General features: G+C 42.1%; 1 protein-coding gene across 4 annotated transcripts; it reads left to right on the top strand.

The window, feature by feature from the left end:
- The first annotated feature begins 2616 nt into the window (after positions 1-2616).
- LOC110512945 (NACHT, LRR and PYD domains-containing protein 1 homolog) lies at positions 2617-22488 on the top strand. 4 transcript variants are annotated; one of them, XM_036934284.1, is made up of 11 exons: positions 2617-4727; positions 8026-8196; positions 12150-12289; positions 14618-14655; positions 15674-15738; positions 15872-16086; positions 16273-16529; positions 16676-16801; positions 20220-20349; positions 20436-20465; positions 22056-22488. In XM_036934284.1, the coding sequence occupies exons 2-11, from the start codon at positions 8033-8035 to the stop codon at positions 22391-22393; spliced, it is 1503 nt and encodes a 500-aa protein (XP_036790179.1). In that variant the 5' UTR covers positions 2617-4727; positions 8026-8032; the 3' UTR covers positions 22394-22488. The 4 variants fall into 4 exon arrangements, with proteins under 4 accessions (XP_036790179.1, XP_036790176.1, XP_036790178.1 ...); XM_036934281.1 differs by having other exon boundaries at positions 20217-20349; XM_036934283.1 differs by lacking the exon at positions 2617-4727 and adding an exon at positions 7109-7191 and having other exon boundaries at positions 20217-20349.
- The last annotated feature ends 88 nt before the right edge of the window (positions 22489-22576 follow it).

Raw genomic sequence — 22576 nt, 5'->3', positions numbered from 1 at the left:
TGAGACACATTTCTCCAGTAGATTAGTAGTATGTTTCGTCCGGGTAGGTCAACTTACTGTCTACTATTTTCTATCCAGTACAGCTTGGTTTTACAGTGACTGACTTGACTTAACATTGGTCGGACAATTCAGCCGTGGTTGGATGTTCTCATGTGAAAGACTCTCGTCCGCGGAGCTACAACCGAGATAGTAGAGCTGCGCATCGATTTGACTGGTGTCGTAACGCAGCCGTGTTCCTTCCTCTGACTGCCATCGTCCTCACTGAGCCCAGCCTAACTTCTCCGTGCCGGCAACACTACAGCATCTCCTCGAAGTGAAGCCGCTTTTTGAGCTTCAAACCAGCAGACTAATCCAACTAACATATCATATCATAATACCATCGGTCGTACACAATATCATTATATAATGTAACGAGCCTGAGTTTATAAGCGTGGATAGCGACTCTGCTTGAGTATGCTTTTGGGGCACAGTCGATAGCGCGCTAGACTTCGGGCTAGAAGGTCGAGGGTTCGAGTCCTGCTCCCTGCCTGTTTCATTACGCTATATTTTACTATCGCTATATTTCTGTGCTACAGAAATTATATGACAGTTCCAAACTCAATCCGAAGCTTTTCTAAATTGTATTCAAGTAGTTTAATCAATTTTATTCAAGTAGTATATTTGCCATTTGCAAGTACCTATTAAAAGTAATATATTGGAATTATTATTTGGAGCTCTCTCACATAGGTCAGTAGGTCTACATAGCACACAGAGGTAGACAGTATAACAGTCACACGGAACAAATAAAACAGTTCTAAAATCCTCTATTATATCCTTTATTTTCGTTGTGTTCAGCTCCAGGTTGTTTCCGCTGCACATCGCTGTTAGACACTGCGCTTCTTGTCTGTCTATAGGCTGTATCGTCGTTGTTAGTGACGAGACTTATGACGTTTTTAGTCTCACAATGGATTCTGAGGACCCCCTTTTATTATAGTGCTGTGATAATACAAACATACAACCTCCTAATATCTAAACATATTATTTGAAAGACTGAAAACGGAGAGTTCTGCATGAAAGATGTATTTTATTATTATCAGTGACATGGCACACAACCATTGGTTGATGCAATGTAGCGTGTCAATTGTAGGCGGCCTCGTAGGATTTTCAATGGGCTGGGCTGCAGCGGAGCTCAGCATTTCTTCCGAGTCTCTCTCCCCCCTCAGCTATGCTGGTGTGTAAGGGGTGAAGTTCTCAATGGGAGCCGAGACTATCGCACGGTGCCAGTAGAGAGACGCCGATGAAGTGTGTGTCAGTCTTGCTGGTGGCTGGCAGCGACGACAGAGCAGAGCGTGACATGCCAGTGTTTTTTCCTGATTGGATGTGTTTTCTTGGTCTTGGATCCACGGAGTGATGGCAGAATGTTCCATTTATTCTATGGATCTTTCCTTCCCGTCTTATTTCTGCCACCATGGCATGATCCAGAGCAGGGCGGTGTAACTGGGTGATTCAACATCACTGTTATAGTGATGGGAAGAGACACGGAGGATTTTGCAACAAGTGCAAGTAGGAAAACAGTCATTACACCTTTCCCCTTCATAATCAACGCAGCTCTCTCTGGCAGTGTTCAAGCCTCAGCAGCAGTCAATCGGAGTGTTTCTGGCTGATTTGTTCTTCTGATGATGACGGTTGGCAGCTCCCTTCTGGTTTCGTTTTACAGCGCAGTGTCAGTGACTAGTGCTGGTTATATAGTGACTTGTATTTCCATTCACTTACATCCACGGTTTCATCCAACCGAGATCGTTTTATCCAGCCGGCGCGTTATATCCGAACGAGGCCGTTATATCCAACCGAGGCCGTTTTTTCCAACCGAGGTTGTTTCTCAGTTTTTATTTTTATTATTATTATTTTTTCCGAACATGACTCTAGTATGCAGTGTGATATAATATTGAAATGTGAAATTAAATACATTTTATTATTATATTCTGGTTGGTTTGTTTCCGTTTTATTCAACAAAGCACCACCTTGTACACATAAGCATACATAGATACGGTTTCGGGCTGGGATGGAAATGAGTGAACCGATTTCAAGCTTTGACAAGTTTAAAAATCAAATCAAATTTTATTTTTTATATAGCCCTTCGTACATCAGCTGATATCTCAAAGTGCTGTACAGAAACCCAGCCTAAAACCCCAAACAGCAAGCAATGCAGGTGAAGAAGCACGGTGGCTAGGAAAAACTCCCTAGAAAGGCCAAAACCTAGGAAGAAACCTAGAGAGGAACCAGGCTATGTGGGGTGGCCAGTCCTCTTCTGGCTGTGCCGGGTGGAGATTATAACAAAACATGGTCAAGATGTTCAAATGTTCATAAATGACCAGCATGGTCGAATAATAATAAGGCAGAATAGTTGAAACTGGAGCAGCAGCACAGTCAGGTGGACTGGGGACAGCAAGGAGTCATCATGTCAGGTATTCCTGGGGCATGGTCCTAGGGCTCAGGTCCTCCGAGAGAGAGAAAGAAAGAGAGAATTAGAGAGAGCATATGTGGGATGGCCAGTCCTCTTCTGGCTGTGCCGGGTGGAGATTATAACAGAACATGGCCAAGATGTTCAAATGTTCATAAATGATCAGCATGGTTTAGAAATAACAGTCACGGGAGATGTTCACTCTTGCACGGTCGCTGACAGACTGAGAGTGTTTTGGGTCAGGGACTATGAACGGGGCGGAGCTACCGTAGCTATCCAATCATAGCTGACTGGTACATTCCACCACGCCTCTATTTTCCGAACATGACTCTGGTATGCAGCTACGGCTGAGCTATCCAACAGTGGCCGATACAGCTATCCACTCCCGGCTGACTCCTCCAACCATGGCTGTATTCTGAAGTGTCCAACCGTGGCTCTGTTATCTATTCCTAACCAACAATGAATCTCGAGAGCTGGAGAGGCGCCAAATTCATGTAGGGAAAGCCCCTGGCACTTCTCAGTTTCGGGCTTAGATCGAAATGAGTCAAACGACTTGAAGCTTTGACAACTTTGAAATAGTAGCCAGGGGAGAAGTTCACTCTGGCACTGAGTTCCTGTAGTGGAGGCTCAGGACGGCTCTGCTTCGCGTAGAGGAAGCCCCTGGAAATTGAGTACACATTAAACTTGTTCTTTTTTTGTTTTACATTGTTACGTTTTCACACTGTCATACTCTGCCTCCCTAAATGTCTATTACCTCCATGAACGAGGTGATATAATATTGAAATGTGAAATTAAAGACATGACTATATTCTGGTTGGTTTGTTTCCGTTTTATTCAACAAAGCACCACGTTGTACACATAAGCATACATAGATTTTTTTACATATTTTTTTGAAAAATAATTTTTAGTTTAATTTCAAATTCAAATACAATTACAAATTCAGTGCATAACATGGATACTTACAAACAGTATCAAAAAGTACCGTAACAATATAAGAATATCAAAGCTCCTAAAAAAAAGTGCTGTTCTGCAGATACGGTTTCGGGCTGGGATGGAAATGAGTGAACCGATTTCAAGCTTTGACAAGTTTAGAAATAACAGTCACGGGAGATGTTCACTCTTGCACGGTCGCTGACAGACTGAGAGCGTTTTGGTTCTGGGACTATGAACGGGGCGGAGCTACCGTAGCTATCCAATCATAGCTGACTGGTACATTCCACCACGCCTCTATTTTCCGAACATGACTCTAGTATGCAGCTACGGCTGAGCCATCCAACAGTGGCCGATACAGCTATCCACTCCCGGCTGACTCCTCCAACCATGGCTGTATTCTGAAGTGTCCAACCGTGGCTCTATTATCCATTCCTAACCAACAATGAATCTCGAGAGCTGGATAGGCGCCAAGTTCATGTAGGGAAAGCCCATGGAAATTGACTACAGATAAGACTTGTGCTGTTTCATATTGTCATACTCTGCTTTCTTAAATGTATATACTGTCCATGACCGAGGATATATAATTTTGAAATGTGAAAATAAAGACATTACTATATTCTGGTTGGTATGTTTCTGTTTTAATTCATCAAAGCGCATTGTACACATGAGCATACATAGATACGGTTTCGGCCTGGGATGGAAATAACCGAACCATCTTCAAGCTTTGACAATTTTATAAATAATAGTTACGGGAGATGTTCACTCTTGCACGGTCGCTGACAGACTGAGAGCGTTTTGGGTCTGGGACTATGAACGGGGCGGAGCTACCTTAGCTATCCAATCATAGCTGACTGGTACATTCCACCACGCCTCTATTTTCCGAACATGACTCTAGTATGCAGCTACGGCTGAGCTATCCAACAGTGGCCGATACAGCTATCCACTCCCGGCTGACTCCTCCAACCATGGCTGTATTCTGAAGTGTCCAACCGTGGCTCTGTTATCTATTCCTAACCAACAACCCATCCTATCATGTTACCACAACAACAGAGAAATGACCGTCTAGTGTCCTCCTGCCAAACCTGGTTGTCACTCTGCCCTCTCCTGGTAGCACTGCAAAACATCACTCAATCAAATCCTGAAATAAAATATAAATCCACTTTTACCAGAAAATCACATTATATGGGCTGAATACTTACATGAAGTGTATGGAGACTTTACATGACATAAATATGAATATATAAAATAAACTTATACGTGTTAAACCCGCCCACTGTGTTGAAACAGGAAGTACATTTATAAGGAAGTAGATGAATAAATGGACACCATCGGCCGAAGAAAACATGTTTCTGAGGTTTGTAAAGCTTTCTTATACAATGTTATGTAGAGACGTGTTTTTGGAGAAGTTAGGCCATCACAGAGAAAGGTGATTTAGGGTGTAGGGTGTAAGACATGTAAGACATCCGCACAATTCTTATATTATTACATTACTGATTTCAACTTTCAATAATGATATGTTTAGGCTTCCTTACATTGATGCTGATTCATATTGATGATGTTATATTATAGGCTACAGGGCTATGAGGTAGGGTATGGGGCTATGAGGTAGGGTATGGGCGATTGGCTGCACATGATCTTGATCATAATTTATTTAAATAAAATGTAAAAATGCACCAATTGTTTTCTCTCCCCAATTTCGTTGCATCCAATTGGTAGTTAGTCTTGTCTCATCGCTGTATCTCCCGTACGGACTCCGGAGAAGCGAATCCCGAGAGTCGTGCGTTCTCCGTAATCACAACCCAGCCACGCCTGACATTTCCGTCCCTAACTATTTCCCGACAAAAATAGAACTGCCAAAGGGGCGGAGTTAGCCTGCAGAGTTCTGCCAAACTATCCAGGTTTGTGACCAAACTATTTGAGCTTCTACTTTTAAAAATCCACCTTTCCAGAAACAAGTCTCTCACGGACGAGTAATCTAACCTAACAATTTCACAACAATTACCTTATACACACAAGTGTAAAGGAATAAATAAGAATATGTACATAAAAAAATATATGAATGAGTGATGGTATAGAATGGCATAAATAAGATGCAGTAGATGGTATAGAGTACAGTATATACATATGAGATGAGTAATGTAGGGTATGTAAACTTATATAAGTGGCATTGTTTAAAGTGTAGAGTGATACATTTATCACATCAATTTTTCCATTATTAAAGTGGCTGGAGTTGAGTCAGTATGTTGAGAGCAGCCACTCAATGTTCGGGATGGCTGTTTAACAGTCTGATGGCCTTGAAATAGAAGCTGTTTTTCAGTCTCTCGGTCCCAGCTTTGATGCACCTGTCCTGACCTCGCCTTCTGGATGATAGTGGGGTGAACAGGCAGTGGCTTGGGTGGTTGTTGTCCTTGATGATCTTTTTGGCCTTCCTGTGACATCGGGTGGTGTAGGTGTCCTGGAGGGCAGGTAGTTTGCCCCCGGTGATGCGTTGTGCAGACCTCCCTAACCTCTGGAGAGCCTTACGGTTATGGGCGGAGCAGTTGCTGTACCAGGCGGTGATACAGCCTGACAGGATGCTCTCGATTGTGCATCTGTAGAAGTTTGTGAGTGTTTTTTGGTGACAAGCCAAATTTCTTCAGCCTCCTGAGGTTGAAGAGGCGCTGCTGCGCCTTCTTCACGATGCTGTCTGTGTGGGTGGACCAATTCAGTTTGTCTGTGATGTGTACGCCGAGGAACTTAAAACGTACTACCCTCTCCACTACTGTTCCATCGATGTGGATAGGGGGGTGTTCCCTCTGCTGTTTCCTGAAATCCACAATCAATGATGTGATGATGGTCCTATGATACACCTGAGATAATGATGAGATAATGGCCCTATGATACACCTGAGATAATGGCCCTATGATACACCTGTGTGGTTGGACCATTTCAGTTTGTCCGTGATGTGTACGCTGAGGAACTTAAAACGTTCTACTGTCCCGTCGATGTGGATAGGGGGATGCTCCCTCTGCTGTTTCCTGAAGTCCAAGATCATCTCCTTTGTTTTGTTGACGTTGAGTGTGAGGTTATTTTCCTGACACCACACTCCGAGGGCCCTCACCTCCTCCTTGTAGGCCGTCTCGTCGTTGTTGGTAATCAAGCCTACCACTGTAGAATTTAGGGAGCCTTGTTTTCAGATTAGCCTTGTTAAAATACACAGCTACAATAAATGCAGCCTCAGGATATGTGGTTTCCAGTTTACATAGAGTTAAATGAAGTTCGTTCAGGGCCATCTGCTTGGGGGGGATATATGCGGCTGTGTTTATAATCAACGGGAATTCTGTAGGTAGATAATGCGGTTGGCATTTGATTGTGAGGAATTCTAAGTCAGGTGAACAGAAGGACTTGAGTTCCTGTATGTTGTTATGATCACACCACATCTTGTTAATCATATAAGGCATACACCCCCGCCCTTCTTCTTACCAGAAAGATGCTTGTTTCTGTCAGCGCAATGCATGAAGAAACCAGCTGGCTGTACCGACTCCGATAGAGTCTCTCCAGTGAGCCATGTTTCCGTGAAACAAAGAACGTTACAGTCTCTAATGTCTCTCTGGAATGCTCCCCACGGATTTCATCTACCTTGTTGTCAAGAGACTGGACATTGGCGAGAAGAATGCTCGGGAGCGGTGCGCGATGTGCCCGTCTACGGAGCCTGACCAGAAGACCGCTCCGTCTGCCCCTTTTACAGCGACGTTGGCTGGGATCCGATCCATTGTCCTGGGTAGTGGGCAAAACACAAGATCCGCTTTTGGAAAGTCATATTCCTGGTCGTAATGATGGTGAGTTGACGTTGCTCTTATATCCAATAGTTCCTCCCGACTGTGTGTGATAAAAACCTAAGATTACCTGGGGTAACAATGTAAGAAATAACACATAAAAAAAAAACAAATACTGCATAGTTTCCTAGGAACGAGAAGAGAAGCGAGGCGGCCATCTCTGTCGGTGCCTCATTGCCTGCATCCGTAATGGGTCTGCGGTCAAACGACCACCCCTCATCACTGTCAAACGCTCCCTAGAACACTTCAGCGAGCAGGCCTTTCTAATCGACCTGGCCCGGGTATTCTGGAAGGATATTGATCTCATTCTGTCAGTAGAGGATGCCTGGTTATTCTTTAAAAGTGTTTTCCTCACCATCTTAAATAAGCATGCCCCATTCAAAAAAATGTAGAACCAGGAACAGATATAGCCCTTGGTTCAATCCAGACCTGACTGCTCTTGACCAGCACAAAAACATCCTGTGGCATTCTGCATTAGCATCGAATAGCCCCCGCGATATGCAACTTTTCAGGGAAGTTAGGATCCAATACACACAGGCAGTTAGGAAAGCAAAGGCTAGCTTTTTCAAACAGAAATTTGCATCCTGTAGCACAAACTCCAAAAAGTTCTGGGACACTAAAGTCTGTGGAGAATAAGAGCACCTCCTCCCAGCTGCCCACTGCACTGAGGCTAGGAAACACTGTCACCACCGATAAATCCGTGATAATTGAGAATGTCAAAAAGCATTTTTCTACGGCTGGCCATGCTTTCCACCTGGCTACCCCAACCCCGGTCCACAGCCCTGCACCCCTCCCAATAGCAACTTGCCTCCCCATTTCTCATTCACCCAAATCCAGATAGCTGATGAGTCTCTGTGGGGAGATAGAGGAGGGGACCACTGCCTCTGAAATGAATCTCTCTGGGGAGAGCGAGAAGAGAGGCACTGCCTCTAAGAGGAAGTATTCTGACCGAGAGGAAGGGGCCACACCCACTAAAAAGAGTCTGCCTCAAGACACCAGTTCTAAGAGGTAAGAGAGAAATTGTAAATATAGTTATTTTAAAGATATACAACTAATTTGAAGGGAAGTGTTTCCAAATTACATAACATGTAGGCCTATATCATTAAGTAAAAAAAAATCCTAGGACCAACTGCAAACACAAGCTAGGTTTCTATCCAACTGGTAACAGGCTAGGTTTCTATCCATCTGTTAACAGGCTAGGTTTCTATCCAACTGGTAACAGGCTAGGTTTCTATCCAACTGGTATGGTAACAGGCTAGGTTTCTATCCAACTGGTAACAGGCTAGGTTTCTATCCAACTGGTAACAGGCTAGGTTTCTATCCAACTGGTAACAGGCTAGGTTTCTATCCAACTGGTATGGTAACAGGCTACGTTTCTATCCAACTGGTAACAAGCTAGGTTTCTATCCAACTGGTAACAGGCTAGGTTTCTATACAACTGGTAACAAGCTAGAGTTCTGTCCAACTGGTATGGTAACAGGCTAGGTTTCTATCCAACTGGTATGGTAACAGGCTAGGTTTCTGTCCATCTGGTATGGTAACAGGCTAGGTTTCTATCCAACTGGTATGGTAACAGGCTAGGTTTCTATCCAACTGGTATGGTAACAGGCTAGGTTTCTATCCAACTGGTATGGTAACAGGCTAGAGTTCTGTCCAACTGGTATGGTAACAGGCTAGGTTTCTATCCAACTGGTAACAAGCTAGGTTTCTATCCAACTGGTATGGTAACAGGCTAGGTTTCTATCCAACTGGTAACAGGCTAGGTTTCTATCCAACTGGTAACAAGCTAGGTTTCTATCCAACTGGTAACAAGCTAGGTTTCTATCCAACTGGTAACAGGCTAGGTTTCTATCCAACTGGTAACAGGCTAGGTTTCTATACAACTGGTAACAAGCTAGGTCTCTATCCAACTGGTAACAAGCTAGGTTTCTATCCAACTGGTAACAAGCTAGGTTTCTATCCAACTGGTAACAAGCTAGGTTTCTATCCAACTGGTAACAAGCTAGGTTTCTATCCAACTGGTATTTTAACAAGCTAGGTTTCTATCCAACTGGTATTTTAACAAGCTAGGTTTCTATCCAACTGGTATGGTAACAAGCTAGGTTTCTATCCAACTGGTAACAGGCTAGGTTTCTATCCAACTGGTAACAGGCTAGGTTTCTATCCAACTGGTAACAGGCTAGGTTTCTATCCAACTGGTAACAAGCTAGGTTTCTATCCAACTGGTAACAAGCTAGGTTTCTATCCAACTGGTAACAGGCTAGGTTTCTATCCAACTGGTAACAAGCTAGGTTTCTATCCAACTGGTAACAAGCTAGGTCTCTATCCAACTGGTAACAAGCTAGGTTTCTATCCAACTGGTAACAGGCTAGGTTTCTATCCAACTGGTAACAGGCTAGGTTTCTATCCAACTGGTAACAAGCTATGGTTTCTATCCAACTGGTAACAAGCTAGGTTTCTATCCAACTGGTAACAAGCTAGGTTTCTATCCAATCCCACATATTTCCATGATGACAAAACCCTGTGAGTTTGTCGTCACACATTGAGATTCGTGGTTGCAATTACGATTCACAAATCTGTAATTAAATTTCACAATCTTGTATCATGTTGTGTTGTTGTTTTTCACCCCTTTTTCGTGGTATCCAATTGGTAGTTACAGTCTTGTCTCATCGCTGCAACTCCCGTACAGACTCTGGAGAGGCGAAGGCCGAGAGTCGTGCGTCCTCCGAAATCACAACCCAGCCAAGCCGCACTGCTTTTTGACACCAACATGTCGGAGGAAACACCGTACACCTGGCGACCGTGTCAGCGTGCACTGCACCCGCCCCGCCGCAGGAGTTGCTAGTGCGCAATGGGACACGGACATCCTTGCCGGCCAAACCCTCCCTAACCTGGACGACGCTGAGCCAATTGTGCGCCACCCCATGAGTCTCCCGGGTTGTGGTCGGCTGAGACCGGGCCTGGACTCGAACCCAGAATCTCTAAACCACTGCGCCACTCGGGAGGCCTTGTCGTGTAAAATTGAATAATGGTCGTCGCAAACTTATAACTTGACAGTTGAATACGCTCAATACGATTTGCAAGAATAATTTATTTTCAGAATTACTACAGGCCCATTTACTAGTATGAATATTCTGCTGTGAATCAAAATACATTTGCAGATGTTTTATCTGTGCACGCTCAGAGTTCTGTCAGTGTCACAAAACCAAGAGATTCGTAAACTTGTAAACAGTTTAGTAAGTTAATAGAAAGAGATTTCTGTAAAAATGGTTTCAGTTGCTTTGTGGGTAGGACCTTTTTTTTACTCCTGACCAATCAGCCAAAACCACAGCCACATATTGTTGCAACCATTGGCTGGATTGTTCCATCAATCAAATCTCAGGAAGTAGCGAAGAGGAATCGTACTTGTAACCATGAATCTCAATGTGCGACCATGAAATTCAGAATACAAACTCACAGGGTTCTGTCATCCGTTATAATCCCATAGATAATTTATGCATGTATTTTTTTTTTTTTTTTTTTTTTTTTTTTAACCTTTATTTAACTAGGCAAGTCAGTTAAGAACAAATTCTTATTTTCAATGACGGCCTGGGAACAGTGGGTTAACTGCCTGTTCAGGGGCAGAACGACAGATTTGTACCTTGTCAGCTCGGGGGTTTGAACTCACAACCTTCCGGTTACTAGTCCAACGCTCTAACCACTATGTATATGTGTGTATGTATGTATGTATGTGTATGTATATAAATATATATATGTGTATATGTGTGTGTTTATTTAACTAGGCAAGTCAGTTAAGAACAAATTGTTATTTACAATGACTGCCAATTGTACACTGTACTATGGGACTCCCAATCACGGCCGGTTGTGATACAGCCTGGAATCGAACCAGGGTCTGCAGTGATGCCTCTAGCACTGAGATGCAGGGCCGGGAGAATGCCAAGAGTGTGCAAAGCTGTCATCAAGGCAAAGGGTGGCTATTTGAAGAATCTCAAATATTAAATATTTTTTGATTTGTTTAACACTTTTTTGGTTACTACATGATTCCATATGTGTTATTTCATAGTTTTGATGTCTTCACTATTATTCTACAATGTAGAAAATAGTAAAAAATAGTGAGTAGATGTTCTAAATCTTTTGACCGGTAGTGTATATTGGGTTCTGTAGAATACTATCAGTATGTGATCTTGTAGACATGGATTGAGATCTAACTTACATTTTTTAACATTCATCACTGAAATCACCAGAGTGGTCTGTTCTCTGGACAGTGAATGAGTAGAACAGAGACTATGTAAACTAGAGAATCCCATACAGTGAATGAGCAGAGACAATGTCAAGTAGAGAATTCCATACAGTGAATGATCAGAACAGAGAAAGTAGAGAATCCCATACAGTGAACAGCCTCACTGTAATGTCAGTCTCACTCTAACCACTAGAGGGCATCAGAACCTGTTGAATAGGACAGCCTCACTGTAATGTCAGTCAAACTCACGTGTAGGTCTCAATTTTGTGTCAGAAGCCCAGTGCAGTGTTTTGAGGGGGGGGGGGGTGTGTGTGTGTGTGTGTGTGTGTGTGTATCTCATGATACCTGGTGACTTCACATCTCTAGGGGCTTTCATCAAGATAAGCAATGTCACCATCAGTATTGCTTTTATCAAAATTGACATAGGGGGGTTATGTCACATTTACATAATTTAGCATATGCTCTTCCCCGGTGGGAGTCGAACCCACAACCCTGACATTTCAAGCACCGTGCTCTTTGAACTGAGCTACACAGGACCACATTTTGAAGTTGACATAGTATGTTATGTCACATTTGACAATGCACCCTACATAGGGAGATGTTCTGTCACCCTTTATACATACTTTGTACTGCTTATGAAGACTGTATGTATGCTATATCAAGCCTTTATAAGTTGTATTTAGTTTATTCACAGTCTATCCTTCTGCTTTACCAACACCAGAGACCATGGTGGAGAGAGTTGGATCAAACCTGGACCTGAGGACACCAGAGACCATGGTGGAGAGAGTTGTATCAAGCCTGGACGTGAGAAAACCAGAGACCATGGTGGAGAGAGTTGTATCAAGCCTGGACCTGAGAAATGTGAGTTAACTGATAATTGTTTTTACATCAAAATATGATTAAAGCGTTCATTATACTTGAGTCCCAGACAAGGAGCACAATCATGATCTATTTGGTCAAAACAAACTTAAAGGTAGAGACCGCAATATGACGTAGATGCACAACGTAAACAACATAGTGCAGGGGTTCTTAAACTTTTTCAGCCTGGGACCCAAATTACAGATTGTGTTTTTCCTGGGACCCAAGCTTAGGAAAATATGCAACTATACGTAAATATCGGTACATTTCATTGCCCTTATGCCTATGTAACAGTATAACTTTAGACGGTCCCCTCGCCCATACCTGGGCGCGAACCAGGGACCTTCTGCACACATCGACAGTCACCCTCGAAGCATCGTTACCCATCGCTCCACAAAAGCCGCGGCCCTTGCAGAGCAAGGGGAACTACTACTTCAAGGTCTCAGAGCAAGTGACGTCACCGATTGAAACGCTATTTAGCGCACACTGCTAACTAAGCTAGCCGTTTCACATCCGTTACACCTAAAACAAATAACAATTCAATGAAATACCCATATAAATATATTTTAATGTTAATTTTCCCCCATTTAAAACACTCTTACATATCTGTCTAGGTTGGTACTGTTTGCTGCTAAAATACAATAAATCATTTTCATTCTGAACCGGAATAAACTGATTGATCACACATCACACAGGTGTAGACTAGAAAACACACACACAGTCCTAATGAGAGGTGTGTGTCTTGTTGATGTTTTCAACAAGCAGGTCTGTTCTGGGCTCCGTGTTTAACAGTGCAACACTGAGGTCATACTCAACCTTGAGACTGTTTCTGTACTTGTGTTTTTAAGTATGTCAGAGTTCAGAACCCTGACTCACCACGTAGGTATGTGGAGCCAAACTGGACCAGAACCTCTACTGTTTCCTCAGTCAGGCAGGAGACCGCTTCCTGCTGTCGATGACTGTTTGCCTCAAAAAAATAATCTTCCTTTCAAATCAGTTTATTCCAGTTCAGAATACAAATTATTACTTGTATTTGAACAGCAACAGTTCCAACCAAGACTAGTTTAAAACAATAATTTCTACAGTAAGATGTACAGTAGGCCTGATCATTTTTTATATTAATCTGTACTGTTACTAAGGGTTGCACCATCCGTAACTAGTTAGCTTGCTTTGGCTAATTTTAGCTATTAGCTGTGTACAAGGCCAGGGGATTGTTTGAAAGAGAAACGCACATCTTCTACTATGAGAGTTAGTACTCCCTTATTTCTGCTTATCATCACCGGTTGTAAAAATGACAACAATGCCTTGCTAGGTGACTTAGTTTTCCACCGTCGCACTGTTTCCTGAAGTATTCTGCCTTGTTCTGAAGGAAGTCAATGGGTTTACCATCATGTTGCGGATGTTTGGTCAGGACGTGTCGTTTTGAATTCATTTGTCTGTTTTGAGATACTCATTACTAACGCAAATTCCCTGCACAAAACAGACAGTGGGGTGCTCTTCGTTATTTCTCAAAGTTTGTATGAAAGAGAGAGAAACTCATCCCTGTATTTGCGTTTTATGACCATTGGAGCTCATTCTGAACTTGTGGCTGGTATGAGTCCATTTGGTGAGTGATGCTGAGTGGGTATAACAAATCAGTGGCTAACAGGGCCTCATCCGCTGCTGAACGATGTTGTCGCGGAGTGATGTTCAAGAAAACCGCAGAAAAAAATATCCGGTGAACCGCGAAGCACACGGGCATCTCCCTCTCCTACTCACCCAGCTGCCAAACTGAGCACAGATCGCTGCTAAAAGGCAGAAAGCGCAGATGCACTTGGCAGATTCCAGTAATTCATTAAATAATTGTACATTTATTCAGACACGCCGCGACCCATACTTTAATTAAGAAAGGCTGGTATAGCGGGTGAATTTCTGCAAAAACTAAGAGCTTTGGAGCGCAAGGCTAGACCACTGTTTTGGTCCCGTGGCTACCACGTTGTAAGAGAGTAAAGAAGACCCACGCACATGGACAGATACTGCGTGTGACTGTGTGAGAGAGAAGTCGGGCATCTTGCTCATCACAATATCTGTGGTGCTGCTCGTACAACATACATTTATCTGACTCTACCAATAAACTCTCATCCTAATATCTAGCAGAAATCAGGCCCCCAACATCTATAAAACATGGACCAGAACGATGTTTCCTGCTTCCACAACCATTCATTAATATAACACTAATGTCAGATTAGGGTATGTTAATATAATGAGTGTACATTCTGAGACTGTTGCTAACTTAGATTCATGTTTATTACAATAAGATTGTCCATTTTAATGAACTACTTTTGACTTCAGTGATTCCTCAGAGCTGTAAGACTTGTGACCATGTTGAGGTAAGTCATAATCTCAGTTCTTACTTTTACATCAAATGTATTTGTAAAACCCTTCTTACATCAGCTGATATCTCAAAGTGCTATACAGAAACCCAGCCTAAAACCCCAAACAGCAAGCAATGCAGGTGTAGAAGCACGGTGGCTAGGAAAAACTCCCTAGAAAGGCCAGAACCTAGGAAGAAACCTAGAGAGGAACCAGGCTATGAGGGGTGGCCAGTCCTCTTCTGGCTGTGCATTATAACAGAACATGGCCAAGATGTTCAAATGTTCATAAATGACCAGCAGGGTCAAATAATAATAATAATCACAGTGGATGTCGAGGGTGCAACAGGTCAGCACCTCAGGAGTAAATGTCAGTTGGCTTTTCATAGCCGATCATTCAGAGTATCTCTACCGCTCCTGCTGTCTCTAGAGGGTTGAAAACAGCAAGAGTCCGGCACAGTTTCAAAGCCAGGTGTGTAGTGACCAACCATTCATACTGGGATATAGACAATCCTGTGTTCTGCTTTAGTAATATAAACACAGTCTCAAAGCCAGGTGTGTACTGACCAACCATTCATACTGGGATATAGACAGTCCTGTGTTCTGCTTTAGTAATATAAACACAGTCTCAAAGCCAGGTGTGTACTGACCAACCATTCATACTGGGATATAGACAGTCCTGTGTTCTGCTTTAGTAATATAAACACAGTCTCAAAGCCAGGTGTGTACTGACCAAGCATTCATACTGGGATATAGGCAGTCCTGTGTTCTGCTTGTAGTCATGCAGGATTTTAGCTGGTGTCATATTTTGTCAATACAGTTTAATTGATAAATAACCAGCATTTCATGTAACATTGAATAAATACATTAGATGAGTTACTTTGGTTAATGGGCCAGTTTCCCAGACACAGATTAAGTATAGTCCTGGACCTTAAAGAACTTTCTATTGAAACTTCCATTGAGTCCAGCACTAGACTCAATCTGTGTCCAGGAAACAGGCCCCATATGTATTACTGACATGCTTGTCCTTGTTCAGGACTCCACACACTGGCTTCAGATTGAACCCTTGACTTCCACTGTCCAGGGAGTGACAATGTTCAGGTAAAATAACTACTTTTAACATTTCATTCCAATTGCTAGTGTATTTCCCCATTATCTTTTGGGAATAGTCTTCTAATCCAACCTCTCCATTTGACCATTGACCCTCTCTACCACATCTTGTTGTTGCCATAAGGCACAGGACACCCAGAGGGAGTTATGAGTGCACAGTGTCTGGGCTCCGCTGGCTGTGTGAGAGAGATGTCATTCTGAAGTATCACTTCAGGAACTGGGAACCCTACAGTCAACTTCTGAAAGACATGCAGTACGCACAAGGTGGTCCATTGCTGGACATCACTATGGAGTTAGGTGAACTGGAGGAAGTTCATCTGCCACACTTTGTCTGTTTAGGTAAAACCATATAGAAATAGTGTTCAGAAAGACATTTCCATGTAACTGAGTTTTACTTCCTGAATTAATGAATTAACTATTCTGGGAGTTTGAGTTTACTGTGATCTCGTACTGCATATTCTTTGTTTTAGTTGGATGAATAATACAATATTTGTCTTCCTGTCTCCTTTGTATTGTGTTGTTCAGGGACCAACCCTTCCCTGAGGAATGAGATGAAGATTCTTCATGCAGAGGAACATGGAGTGTCTTTAGAGGAAGTGCATGAGGTCACCAGATTCCATGTTAAGATTCTCCATCCCAAGTTCTCACCTATCGCTCTGATACTGAGATTACTGTCTTGGAACGTAGATGTCCACTGTGAGCTGATTCTCTATCTGACAGTGAAAGGGGAAACATTAATTTCTCGCCTGTACCTGTTCCCCTGGAACCCCGGCCAAATACAGGTGAGGGACCATTATTATAGAGATGACCTTAACTAACCACTGGTGCAGCAGAGACTCATTAAGTTGAGTGTGTTGCCAGTTTTCTGAATAATGTTTGAATAAGACTGTACATTGACTGGCTGGGTATTCCGTGCCTCGTTTCACAGGCGGTGGAACTACAGGAGAAGTCTCACGGGTCTTCAAGGATTCTCATCTCCAGACCAGAGCAGTCCTTCAAACTATATAGTTTCTTCAGACTGAACATTCCCTGTTCTACCTCCATCAATCCACAGGTACAGTCTCAGTAGAATTAGAACATGTCTATCCATTGTTTCAGTAGAATGAGAACATGTCATCTGTCCATTGTTTCAGTAGAATGAGAACATGTCTGTCCATTGTTTCAGTAGAATGAGAACATGTCGTCTATCCATTGTTTCAGTAGAATGAGAACATGTCTGTCCATTGTTTCAGTAGAATAAGAACATGTCGTCTATCCATTGTTTCAGTAGAATGAGAACATGTCTGTCCATTGTTTCAGTAGAATGAGAACATGTCTAGCCATTGTTTCAGTAGAATGAGAACATGTCGTCTGTCCATTGTTTCAGTAGAATAAGAACATGTCGTCTATCCATTGTTTCAGTAGAATAAGAACATGTCGTCTATCCATTGTTTCAGTAGAATGAGAACATGTCGTCTATCCATTGTTTCAGTAGAATGAGAACATGTAGTCTATCCATTGTTTCAGTAGAATAAGAACATGTCGTCTATCCATTGTTTCAGTAGAATAAGAACATGTCGTCTATCCATTGTTTCAGTAGAATAAGAACATGTCGTCTATCCATTGTTTCAGTAGAATGAGAACATGTCGTCTATCCATTGTTTCAGTAGAATAAGAACATGTCGTCTAGCCATTGTTTCAGTAGAATAAGAACATGTCGTCTATCCATTGTTTCAGTAGAATAAGAACATGTCGTCTATCCATTGTTTCAGTAGAATAAGAACATGTCGTCTATCCATTGTTTCAGTAGAATAAGAACATGTCGTCTATCCATTGTTTCAGTAGAATGAGAACATGTCGTCTAGCCATTGTTTCAGTAGAATGAGAACATGTCGTCTATCCATTGTTTCAGTAGAATAAGAACATGTCGTCTATCCATTGTTTCAGTAGAATAAGAACATGTCGTCTATCCATTGTTTCAGTAGAATAAGAACATGTCGTCTATCCATTGTTTCAGTAGAATGAGTACATGTCGTCTAGCCATTGTTTCAGTAGAATGAGAACATGTCGTCTATCCATTGTTTCAGTAGAATAAGAACATGTCGTCTATCCATTGTTTCAGTAGAATAAGAACATGTTGTCTATCCATTGTTTCAGTAGAATAAGAACATGTCGTCTATCCATTGTTTCAGTAGAATAAGAACATGTTGTCTATCCATTGTTTCAGTAGAATAAGAACATGTCGTCTATCCATTGTTTCAGTAGAATAAGAACATGTCGTCTAGCCATTATTTCAGTAGAATGAGAACATGTCTAGCCATTGTTTCAGTAGAATGAGAACATGTCGTCTAGCCATTGTTTCAGTAGAATGAGAACATGTCGTCTAGCCATTGTTTCAGTAGAATGAGAACATGTCGTCTATCCATTGTTTCAGTAGAATAAGAACATGTCGTCTATCCATTGTTTCAGTAGAATAAGAACATGTCGTCTATCCATTGTTTCAGTAGAATAAGAACATGTCGTCTATCCATTGTTTCAGTAGAATAAGAACATGTCGTCTATCCATTGTTTCAGTAGAATGAGAACATGTCGTCTATCCATTGTTTCAGTAGAATGAGAACATGTCATCTATCCATTGTTTCAGTAGAATGAGAACATGTCTAGCCATTGTTTCAGTAGAATGAGAACATGTCGTCTAGCCATTGTTTCAGTAGAATGAGAACATGTCGTCTAGCCATTGTTTCAGTAGAATGAGAACATGTCGTCTAGCCATTGTTTCAGTAGAATGAGATCATGTCGTCTAGCCATTGTTTCAGTAGAATGAGATCATGTCGTCTAGCCATTGTTTCAGTAGAATGAGAACATGTCGTCTAGCCATTGTTTCAGTAGAATGAGATCATGTCGTCTAGCCATTGTTTCAGTAGAATGAGATCATGTCGTCTATCCATTGTTTCAGTAGAATGAGAACATGTCTGTCCATTGTTTCAGTAGAATAAGAACATGTCGTCTATCCATTGTTTCAGTAGAATGAGAACATGTCTGTCCATTGTTTCAGTAGAATGAGAACATGTCTAGCCATTGTTTCAGTAGAATGAGAACATGTCGTCTGTCCATTGTTTCAGTAGAATAAGAACATGTCGTCTATCCATTGTTTCAGTAGAATAAGAACATGTCGTCTATCCATTGTTTCAGTAGAATGAGAACATGTCGTCTATCCATTGTTTCAGTAGAATGAGAACATGTAGTCTATCCATTGTTTCAGTAGAATAAGAACATGTCGTCTATCCATTGTTTCAGTAGAATGAGAACATGTCGTCTAGCCATTGTTTCAGTAGAATGAGAACATGTCGTCTATCCATTGTTTCAGTAGAATAAGAACATGTCGTCTATCCATTGTTTCAGTAGAATAAGAACATGTCGTCTATCCATTGTTTCAGTAGAATAAGAACATGTCGTCTATCCATTGTTTCAGTAGAATGAGTACATGTCGTCTAGCCATTGTTTCAGTAGAATGAGAACATGTCGTCTATCCATTGTTTCAGTAGAATAAGAACATGTCGTCTATCCATTGTTTCAGTAGAATGAGAACATGTCATCTATCCATTGTTTCAGTAGAATGAGAACATGTCTAGCCATTGTTTCAGTAGAATGAGAACATGTCGTCTAGCCATTGTTTCAGTAGAATGAGAACATGTCGTCTAGCCATTGTTTCAGTAGAATGAGAACATGTCGTCTAGCCATTGTTTCAGTAGAATGAGATCATGTCGTCTAGCCATTGTTTCAGTAGAATGAGATCATGTCGTCTAGCCATTGTTTCAGTAGAATGAGAACATGTCGTCTAGCCATTGTTTCAGTAGAATGAGATCATGTCGTCTAGCCATTGTTTCAGTAGAATGAGATCATGTCGTCTAGCCATTGTTTCAGTAGAATGAGATCATGTCGTCTAGCCATTGTTTCAGTAGAATGAGATCATGTCGTCTAGCCATTGTTTCAGTAGAATGAGAACATGTCGTCTAGCCATTGTTTCAGTAGAATGAGAACATGTCGTCTAGCCATTGTTTCAGTAGAATGAGAACATGTCGTCTAGCCATTGTTTCAGTAGAATGAGAACATGTCGTCTAGCCATTGTTTCAGTAGAATGAGAACATGTCGTCTAGCCATTGTTTCAGTAGAATGAGAACATGTCGTCTAGCCATTGTTTCAGTAGAATGAGAACATGTCGTCTATCCATTGTTTCAGTAGAATGAGAACATGTCGTCTATCCATTGTTTCAGTAGAATGAGAACATGTCGTCTATCCATTGTTTCAGTAGAATGAGAACATGTCGTCTATCCATTGTTTCAGTAGAATGAGAACATGTCTATCCATTGCTCTCTCTCTCTCTTGCTGTCGCCTTCTCGCTCGCTCTCAATTAAATTCAAATGGCTTTGTTGGCATGGGAAACATATGTTTACATTGCTTTGGCAATCCCTCTCCCTCTCTCGCTCCAGAAGATTCATCTCATACAAAGAGACACCACACCAAGCTTTTTCAAGGCGATTGTGAAAATAACAGGGATTGACATTGAGATGGAGTTATTCGGTGATGATGAGAGGACAGCATGGAAGGAGAAAGTATCACGATGTAGGAGCACATGTCAATCATCACTTTGTACTTTAGTACCAGATGCTATTTAGAGTGATATAACCTCATTTTTGTTTATCTTTCAGATGAATACATCACTGACACCTGTTCAACAAGTAAGTAAACATGAGTTACAATGCATTCAGAAAGTATTCAGACCCCTTGACTCCTGAGCACGTTTTCATCAAGGATCTCTGTACTGTTCTCCGTTCATCTTTCCCTTAATCCTGACTAGTCTCCCAGTCCCTGCCGCTGAAAAACATCCCCACAGCATGATGCTGCCACCACTGTCGGGATGGTGCCAAGTTGGCATTCAGGCCAAAGAGTTCAATCTTGGTTTCATCATACCAGAGAATTTTGTGTTTTAGGTGCCTTTTTGCAAACTCTAAGCAGGCTGTCATGTGCCTTTTACTGAGGAGTGGCTTCCGTCTGGCCTCTCTACCATAAAGACCTGATTTGGTTTTCCTATCTCCACAGAGGAACACTAGAGCTCTGTCAGAGTGACCATCGGGTTCTTGGTCACCTCCCGGACCGAGGCCCTTCTCCCCCGATTGGTCAGTTTGACTGTGCAGCCAGGAAGAGTCTTGGTGTTTCCAAACTTCTTCCATTTCAGAATGATGGAGGCCACTGTGTTCGTGGGGACCTTCAATGCTGCAGAAAGGTTTTGGTACCCTTCCCCAGATCTGTGCCTCGACACAATCCTGTCTCGGAGCTCTACGGACAATTCCTTCGACCTCATGGCTTGGTTTTTGCTCTGACATGCACTGTCAACTGTGGGTCCTTATATAGACGGGTGTATGCCTTTCCAAACATGACCAATCAATTCTATTTACCACAAGTGGACTCCAAGTTGTAAAAACATCAATGGAAACAGGATGCACCTGAGCTGAATTTCCAGTCTCATAGCAAAGGGTCTACGTACTTATGTAAATAAGGTATTTGTTTATTTGTAAACAAGTCTAAAAACCTGTTTTTCAATTTCATTATGTGGTATTGTGATGTCATTATGTGGTATTGTGATGTCATTATGGGGTATTGTGATGTCATTATGGGGTATTGTGATGTCATTATGGTGTGTTGTGTATGTAGATCGATGAGGGAAAAACACTTAATCCATTTTAGAACAAGTCTGTAACGTAACAATGTGGACAAAGTCAAGGGGTCTGAATACTTTCTGAATGCTCTGTACAAACCAATGGCAAGTCAACATGGTTTACTGTAGGACCTGGACTAGTCCTGATTATAAAATACTGTCTTCAAGAACAATGACATCTGCTCCAGGACTTGATGTATATTAACCTGGTTCTGAATGTCCCAATGACATCTCCTCCAGGACTTGATGTAGATTAGCCTGGTTCTGAATGTCCCAATGACATCTCCTCCAGAACTTGATGTAGATTAACCTGGTTCTGAATGACCCAATGACATCTCCTCCAGGACTTGATGTAGATTAACCTGGTTCTGAATGACATCTCCTCCAGGACTTGATGTAGATTAACCTGGTTCTGAATGACCCAATCTGTTTTTCTATGTCTTTGAAACCGGCCTTAAATATGTTCAGTGATGCAGGTCGTCATTGTAAAAAATATATTTTTCTCAATACTTGTTATTTCAGGTTGCTTTTATTTAAGGAGGAAAGTGTCTGCTTCAAAATGACTGAAATGTAAATGTACAAATGTAGTTATTTTGTAACCTGACTCTCTCAGGTGCTGTGTCGGGGGCAGGAGGTCCGGCTGAGAGCAGTCTGACTGGTTCTGCTGAGCAGCAGCTGCGTTCTGTACGGACAGAGTTTGTCAAGCAAGTATCAAGACCTGTCCTGAATGAACTGCTGGACAGACTCCTGCAACACACAGTCATCCACCAGGAGGAAATGGAGTCAGTGAAGGTGATCGCTGAGAGGGCAGAGAAGGCACGTGACATCATCGACATGGTGTTGAGAAAAGGAACTGAGTCATGTTCCAGGATGATCAACCTTCTTGGGGAGCTGGACCCCAATCTTTGGTCACAGCTTCAGATCAGTGTTGGGGTACCAACCGAATGGTAGAATGGATAGTAACAGTGTTGGGGTACCAACCGAATGGATAGTAACAGTGTTGGGGTACCAACCTAATGGTAGAATGGATAGTAACAGTGTTGGGGTACCAACCTAATGGTAGAATGGATAGTAACAGTGTTGGGGTACCAACCTAATGGTAGAATGAATAGTAACAGTGTTGGGGTACCAACC

Source organism: Oncorhynchus mykiss, chromosome 10, assembly GCF_013265735.2.
Source record: "Oncorhynchus mykiss isolate Arlee chromosome 10, USDA_OmykA_1.1, whole genome shotgun sequence".
NCBI classification, from domain to species: Eukaryota; Metazoa; Chordata; class Actinopteri; order Salmoniformes; family Salmonidae; genus Oncorhynchus; species Oncorhynchus mykiss.
This window is presented reverse-complemented; position numbering and strand designations above follow the sequence as displayed.